Source organism: Rutidosis leptorrhynchoides, chromosome 7 (assembly GCF_046630445.1).
Source record: "Rutidosis leptorrhynchoides isolate AG116_Rl617_1_P2 chromosome 7, CSIRO_AGI_Rlap_v1, whole genome shotgun sequence".
In the NCBI taxonomy this organism is placed as follows: Eukaryota; Viridiplantae; Streptophyta; class Magnoliopsida; order Asterales; family Asteraceae; genus Rutidosis; species Rutidosis leptorrhynchoides.
The window spans coordinates 74,061,102-74,069,617 of record NC_092339.1 but is presented as its reverse complement, the minus strand read 5'-3'; the positions used below and the strand labels follow the sequence as shown (position 1 = coordinate 74,069,617).

General features: G+C 31.9%; 1 protein-coding gene across 3 annotated transcripts; it reads right to left on the bottom strand.

The window, feature by feature from the left end:
* Positions 1–2,154: 2,154 nt before the first annotated feature.
* Positions 2,155–8,160, bottom strand: LOC139858036 (agamous-like MADS-box protein AGL104). Of its 3 annotated transcripts, XM_071846888.1 has the most exons (12): positions 7,905–8,160; positions 5,035–5,198; positions 4,886–4,939; positions 4,759–4,774; positions 4,586–4,653; positions 4,362–4,395; positions 4,155–4,216; positions 3,809–3,908; positions 3,620–3,700; positions 3,403–3,542; positions 3,184–3,308; positions 2,155–2,450 (listed from the first exon to the last, which is right to left on the bottom strand). In XM_071846888.1, exons 2-12 carry the CDS (start codon positions 5,079–5,081, stop codon positions 2,371–2,373), a joined length of 807 nt encoding a protein of 268 aa, XP_071702989.1. In that variant the 5' UTR covers positions 5,082–5,198; positions 7,905–8,160; the 3' UTR covers positions 2,155–2,370. The 3 variants fall into 3 exon arrangements, with proteins under 3 accessions (XP_071702989.1, XP_071702987.1, XP_071702988.1); XM_071846886.1 differs by lacking the exon at positions 7,905–8,160 and having other exon boundaries at positions 5,035–6,209; XM_071846887.1 differs by lacking the exon at positions 7,905–8,160 and having other exon boundaries at positions 2,155–2,447; positions 5,035–6,203.
* Positions 8,161–8,516: the final 356 nt, after the last annotated feature.

Below are 8,516 nucleotides of genomic sequence, written 5' to 3'. Positions count from 1 at the left end.
TAACGTCGTCAGTTGACGTTAACAACCGTTATGTATATATGACCGTTGTAACGTCGTTAGTTGACGTTAACGAATGTTATGTACTCGTTATATTAATAATCATTTTAATAAAAGAATTTTATTAGTATAAATATGATTACTATAAAATACATTTAGTAGAAATATGTTTAGTATAAATACGAAGATTAAGAGAATAAACATATTATGCATAAATAATAAATTTAAGAATAAACATTAGTATGCATGAAATAAATAATGATTAACTGCATAAATAATCATAAATGTTAGATAACATAAATATAAATGTTAGTGAAGTTAATAAGAGTTAGATTACAGAAATATAATTCAGGCGGTATAACCGACCATATATAACATAAATATAAATGTTAATGAAGTTAATAAAAGTTAGATTACATAAATATAATTCAGGCGGTATAACCGACCATATATAACTTAAATAATATAAATATAAATGTTAGTTATGATGATAATAATATTTACCTTACTATTAGAAGATATCGTTAAAGAATTTTTTTTTTTTACCTTGATTATACGGAGCACTTCGTGCTGATAACGTGTTATAATTCAGTAGGCTTATAACTACCTTTAGTGGGTTTGTTCTTGACTATAGGCTACTAATAAACTTAAAATAAGAGAGAGTAAAAGAATGGTGATGAAATATATTCTATGTGTGTGAATTAGTGTATCACTGATTACAATCGAAAATTCACTGTGTAGAACACTAATATCCGTGAATGAATTTGTGATTCACCAAATTTGTTGATTACCAAACTTTACTTTATCAATATTGTCGGCCACAACTTGACATATAACAAGGTTAGAATTTATGAATATGTAAATTACTATTTGATGATTATAAGAGTATGATAGGTTAGAATTTATGAATATGTAAATTACTATTTGAAGGATATTATAATTTCCCATTTTATAAAGATATATAATCTGATACGTACACGATATCATTTGCTTTTTGCATGACAATTTCATAGTTTTCGACTTTTATATTATTTTTTATTCTCTTTCTTAACATGTTGTTAAAGTCTAACATCGGTGAGGATAGGACAGAGGAGATAATGAAACCGGAGAAAAGGTACCGAGATTAGTGTTTGCACTGACGTAAATTAGGTAGCAAACGAAACATGTGGGATTTAGAACAAGATGTAGTGTAACGAGGATATAGGGTTTCTTTGAACATTTTCAAATATTCAACCACTAGGTCACCTCTTGAGGTTCTTATATTTGTTTCTTATTTTCAGTTATAAAAAGATTCGGTTTAACTATATGTTCATAAGGGTTTAATTTGAGCTTGTAATTTACCCTAAAAATCTAATTTTCATCTATAAATAAAGGATCTCTCCCTACATAAAAGACGCCTCCTATGGTCATACAATCTCTCGCTATGTGCTCTCTAGATAATCTCTATCGCAATGTACTCTCACAATCTCTAATTCGAGTTTTACTGTATACAGGTTTTTTCGGTGTTATTGCACTCTAGTCAAAGCCAAGCCCCGCCCAATATAAAATTACAAATATTTGAACCATAACAAAACACTACACGTTAAAGTTGTGATCATTTTAAGCTTACCCATTTATCACACTCGAAAAAGACTTTGCAACTCGTCATGAGTCCGTAACACGGTCAACGACTATGTCGTTGAAGGGGAAACATTTGGCCTTGCAACCCATCTGGAGAATCTGGACGCAACTCCAGCTTCACGACCCAGCCGCAGCTAGCACATTGGGCGATGAGTAATTTCCTTAAAAAGTCAAGATTATATTAAAAACAAACTTTGGAAAAGAATATTTCTGACAAACTGAAGACAATTTTTTTTAGAATTTAAGGTCAAAACTAATTTCCTCAACCTTAAACTTCGCATTTTGAAGACATGCACCCTATCATATACTTTGTATAAACCAACAAAACTTGCACAAATATGTACTGCAAACTTAAAAACACAATGGCTATACTTTTCTCTTCTTCTCTGCAACCATCTACTTCAACTACCACCATCAAGGGTAGTTGAAGATACAAATACAAGGGTAGTACTTAAAAGTGTGAAGATAGAGTAGTTTCGCCTTTAAGTACGACTTAATCTGACATTTTTATACGTCAAGATTAAGAATTAACTTGTCAACACATATCTTTGATGCTTATACATAATTTTAAACAGGTACAAGTGCACAAAGATACCTAAAAATGTTTGTATCATGGTCTCATTGTTTGTAGTTCAACTTTTAACATAACACACATATTTATCATCCTACAGAGAAAAACGAAAAGAAAGCACAGACAATACTACGACCATGATTATAGGTTTATTAACACTGACTAAAACTTCAAACTTGATTTCATGGTGAATACTGGGAGAGAAACGTCTCATTGAATGCTCGTTCACCAGGGTTTGACATCAGCATTGGGCCATTTCCTGCTACATACAATTTGATACACAGTTACTATAAAAAGCAAGGTTGCAAAACTCGCTACTCAGGGAGTAAAGTAATCAGTCTGGGACTTTTGAGGGAGTAATCGGAAATTTCGGGGATTAATCGGGAATTAATTGGATTCGACTTTTTATACATTTAAATAATAAATTTCAAAATTATGTGTGTAAATATAGAAGAAACCATAAACATCAACATAAATTTTAACATAATTGTCTAAAAATATAAATATAACGGTTCATTTCTTCAATAACTCTAAAACTCTAGTTTAAATTCATTTTAAAATCTTGACCATATTTGACTTTGACCGACTTTGACCAACAAATCCGATTGACTCATTAACCGACGTTGACCGATTAATTAAACGGATTTTGGAAAATCGATTCGGTCCCTTCTCAAAAAGAAGTAATCGGGGATTAATTGGGAGTAATCGGGGTTTTTTACAACATCGAAAAAGTGATAAAAAGGTTTTTCATGTTCGGGTTAACTGGGATGGAGTAATTTTACTTGGGTGTCCGCGGCCTAACAGGATTAACTCGTGACCGTTTTCAAACCCTTCCCTGACCACAACAAGATTTGAACATGAGACCTCACACAAGAATCTGAGGGCCCCAACCACTAGGCCGTTAGTGTTGACTCATAATTACTGTAATGGATTCATTTTAAGTATCTAAAAACATCATTTGTGCGGGAATATTTGAAGAAATGTAAAAAGCATACCATGTGGATAGAATTGAGTCCACGGAGAAAGGTTCATATCAATCATTTGTCCAAACTCAGAACGTTGAACATTCACATTATTACCAGACTCCATCACACTTCCTCGGTTCACATGCTCATTTTGTCTGCACAAAAATTAATTAACAATTGTATTCACCATTTTGGTTTACTCAAAAAAGAACATATTTTCATAAAATGCTTTAAAGATTAATAGGGTACCTCGGGGGAAAAAGACCATTAAAGTTCATGAAATTCATGATTTGCACTTGTGGATCTCTTGGTGGAAGCCAATCGAATATGTTGCTTGTACTTGCAGTAGCCATATTGTTAGCATTTATGGCCTCGTGAGGTAAAACAGCCTGCATATAAACTAGCGTTTACGTGATTTAAAAAATATAATAGAACGAATAAAACAGGGTCATCGCTAAATTTTCACCTCCTTTTTGATGTTAACATCGTACAGACGTCCACGAGAACTTGACGGGGCATCTCCAGAACTGTATTTCTCTAGGACTTGCTGATAAATTAAAAATAATACTTCAGATTATTGTTATATTTGTTATGCCTGATATATAATTTATATATGTTTATGAATTGAAAGTAAAGCGAGATATATGTAATGTACCTTGCGCAGACGAACTTGTTTCAGAGTTTCCTCAAGAAGCTGTTCCCGATTCTCAGCCTCGGACATAGTTGTAATTTCAAAAGGATCGCCTTCAAATACTCTACGGATATACAAAGAAAATAAGCTATACAAGTTTTATAAAAATAAAAATAAAAATTATATATTATTTACACTAGCCATTTAAAAAAAAAGAAACTTTAGTAGCTTTAAAAAAACTTTAGTATCAAACAATAAATTAAAAGAATTCTTCCCCTATAATACAAAACTAATATAATAGTATTTGTAAGGCAAAATTCGATAGCCTTTTACGGGCTTTACTACTTTTGAGTTGCATACAGATGTATACCTGAGCCGTTTCTCCATTACTGCCATTTGCGACTTGCATCGAACTATTTCTTGCTGAATTTCCTGTAAGATATAATATATCCTCAAAATCTTAGAAAACTGTATATTTTGGAGTTAATAATTATTAAAAAAAAAAAAAAAAAAAAAAAAAAAAAAAAAAAAAAAGATTAAAGAATCTTTAACATTTATATCAGGTACAATTAAATACCTCAAGTTTTGAATCCCCTTTCGCTGGGCTGCTTCTGTTACCAATCATCAAAAGTTAGTAAAAGTTTTCTACGAAAGAAAACCAACATTGGATTATAATTCAAATGTCATTCCCATAAAAAGTATTATCATTGAAATACCCAAGGAATATAAATTACATAATTATAATTATTAAAATTTATAATTACAATTAATAAGAAATGGGTGTATTTGGTTACAGAAAACCTGGCTTGGTTCTGAATGTTGCGATCTTGCGCTTCGCTTTTCAACTTTACCAAAGCCCTTTCAAGATACTGAACACAAATATACATATAGATGCAATTAATGGGCTCATTTATTTTGTACAAAAATTAAAAAAAAAAAATTCTAAATATTCCTTAGTTGCACAGAACAGTTACCTCTTGGTTTTGCAACCTTCGTGCATCATCAAAAGCAAAAGTGCATATAGATGACAAACAATCAAAAATTAGAATCAAATTAATAAATTTAACAACAAAGAAGCGTTAAAACAAATTTATTGCATACTTTCCCCTTTCATTCTCCGGAAGATTCACATATCGTGCCATTATTTCTTCAATGCTATCATAACACCAATTAAGCAATTATGGCAACAATCAATAGTTAATTAAATACAAAATACTAAAATTATAAAAATCTAATGCAAATAACTTTACCTTCTAGTTCCGGAGAAAATGCTAGCTCTTCCCGAGGGAGAAAACATGATGAGAGCAACATCAATATCACATAGAACCGATAGCTCATAAGCTTTCTTAATGAGCCCATTTCTTCTTTTTGAGAAAGTAACTTGCCTATTTGTTGGATTTTCTATTTTCTTGATCTGCAATTTCACTCTCCCCATTATTCAACCGTAAAATGATCAATTTCTTTTAGACGATGAATGTATTTTAAGAATAAAAGGAAGAGGTGAATGAATGAGAAGGACGGTGAATGTGAAGAGATTTATGCAATGAGTTTTGTCACTACTAGGCATTGTGTGACGTATGATAGAGAGAGAGGTGGCGGTGCCCGTTGTTACTTAGCGAAAAATAAATACTAAAGTATTTAATACATTGCTAGTTGCGTGAACGAGCAAGCTACACTCAGATCATGTGTTGAGGGCGTGACTCGTGAGCCAAATTTCAAAAAGTCGTGGTTTTCATGAACTTTGTATTCCACTCACGTAGTCACGTGTTAAGCACGGGGATGAGTTATGAGGTGGCAGTAAAACAAATATATAAATTCTGCGTAGTTATTTCTTCACTATTTAAGTATTTATACAGATTAATTACTCCATAATATATAGTATTATAATTATAATAATTATGATTATAATTATAATCTATGTCACGTGATAAGGCGTAGATCATATTTGTGATGTCCAACTACATAAAATTCTAAGAAGTGATGCCCACACACACTACGCACAACCGCCACATGTCACCACTACCCATTCTACCATGAGAGTTGCGTGTGTATACATGTTTAGAATTAATAATCTTTAAAACATTTTCAAGTGCCACTACACCAAAAATGTGATTTCAAAATACTTGTACAATCTAGGAACATTGTATATAAACAAGTAAAAATATAGTTATGCCAACCATGGTTGTAAAAGTTCCCCACTAAGTCGACTAGTCCCCAACTAGTCAGAGTTTTGAAGTAGTCTGACTAGTTCCCGACCAGTTCTCGACTAGTCTATGACTTGGCTTATTTATACGGTTAAAGTTGTCAATAATCCAACTTAGTCGGTCAAAATCAAAATTGGTAAACCTCAAACTAGTCTCCGATTTGGCTGATTAGTCCCTATGATGTCCCGGCCGACTAGTGACAGACTCACGACTTTTACAACCTAGATGTTTACCATGGGGAGATGTAATATAGCTAATAATCATGAAATCAAACTATTTGACAAAACTTTTTTACACTAGTGAAGTGTGTGCATAGATGAGCTTTTTCTACACATAAAAGGATCAATGTGTTGCACTTTGCAAAGCGATACAACTTTGGAACATATATTATTTGCAACATGTGAAGCATGAAGTTTATAACCTTAAACATTTTGAATCGAGAAAATTTACCTCAAAAATGCATGGTACCAACCAATGTGCTTGTAGTGCAAGAGAATATGTCATTACAATGCTATAATTTACTACAATTTTCATACTAATTTCTAATATTACACTATTTTCAAATTTAAGGCATACTTTTGTCTTTTGCAACTATAAAAGCAAATAAGTGGGTGTTTACTTACAAATGTTTTAACGTCTAATATATTATGTTGAACTTTATAGCAAACAAGATCTGGAAAACAAAATAACTCAAAAAAAATACCGACTCTAAATTATGGAGTAGTATACTTGTTTAAGACCTTTTTATTATGCTTTTTTTTTTTTTTTTTTTTTTTGTCATGAGTGGAGTTATACATTGGCCTCTTGTTGAAGACCAAACGAGAACTTAGTATAGCTTAGAGCACATATTGCATAAGGACCTTTTGCTTCATGCAAGAATTTAGAAAGCAATACCTACACATGTTTATCGTTCATAAATCATAACTATACAACTAATTCCGAATGGATCATAAAATCAATAGAACAATGCATAACAAGTATCATTACATTATAAGAAGAGATATGACATTACAATGCAATGTTGTTTGGAACTCTCTTCTACGTATATCACAACTAGAGTAATCATGAGAAATTTATCAGTATTATACCCTACCAAATAAAGTAATAACTATCTTACAAATGCGCAACTAGTGAACAAAAATGGCTCAAAGCCCCTACAAACTATAACCATTTCGATCTCATACACAAGTACAGTTGCAGGAAAAATATTCGGTGTTAGTGTTCCAGGTCATATGTGTCATTACGGCCCTCAAGTATGCAGCATGTGTAAAGGATGTTAACAGACTCAACTATTTAGAAGAAAAACAAGCACGATTGCAATGTGTCTTAATAAAAGAGGCCAAACAAATTCACATAACAAGCAACTTCCTATCCAATTAGGAGGCAACAAGTATGGGAGATCTAAAGTCAAAACTCTTAATTTGATCATCGATTCGATTCTTTTAGAGATAGGCACAGCAGATATTAATATAGTATGCAGTTACAGAAATAGTTTTAACGGTTATCAAAGCACTACAGCAAACATACCATTAGCACTTTTTCTACACGATTGTATAAACAAAATAAATTCATAGGTGATGACTGTAATAAGCGTGAAGAATATATGAAAAAACCTTCACTTATAAATGCATCAAACAGAAAATTAATTTATGTATGCACGTACAGAATACAGATATAGATATTTATTTGTTTATCATCACTCAAATGAAGCAAAATTGTTAATAATTTTCTCGAAATTATAGATAATGAGGAATTCACTAAAAAAAATGGCATAAAACGTTTATATTTGGGATGTTTATTAGAGCGGAAACTGTAATGAGTCTCGTAATTTTCATAGTGCATATGGAAGTGGCCAGATATTAGAGCTAATTTGTTTATTTATAAAATATAATAACAGAGGCGAATGCTTCACTAACCTCGTATAATCACGTTAGTTGTGAAATTGCGACCGCAATCGGATGCGGCATTTTAAAGTTTTTCCGATCGAACTCCGCTGTTTTGACCATGATTCATGATTACCGGCGACTTTCTAACTTCCGGCACCAGTAGCTTCATATAGAGTGACTCAATTCGAAGGAAAATTGAAGATGAACCACAGTTGCCGGAACCACCGCATGGCGCCACTGTGTCTGCAGATATTCAGTTAAAGGAAGATAAATGAAGATAACCTAATCCCTCCCTCCAATTACAAGTAGCAACAGATATTCACCAATAAAATATGTTTTAGCACCTATATATAAATATAAACTCTTTTTTTTATTTGTTAAAATTTAACAAAGCGAACACTTAAAAACTTAAAATGAGAGATCCTAAAAATACAAGTAGTCATTAGATATGAAATGGATGGAGTAACTATAATTGGTAAAAATTTATTTTTTTATAAAATGAAATATATTGAACAAAATGGATTTTCATTAAACAAGGAATAATGAAACACGGAACAAAATGGAATTTTAACCTTCGACGACGAATTCTCGATTCTTAAGTACTATTGTATCAATTATTTGTGACATAATTTCTTCGTCTGA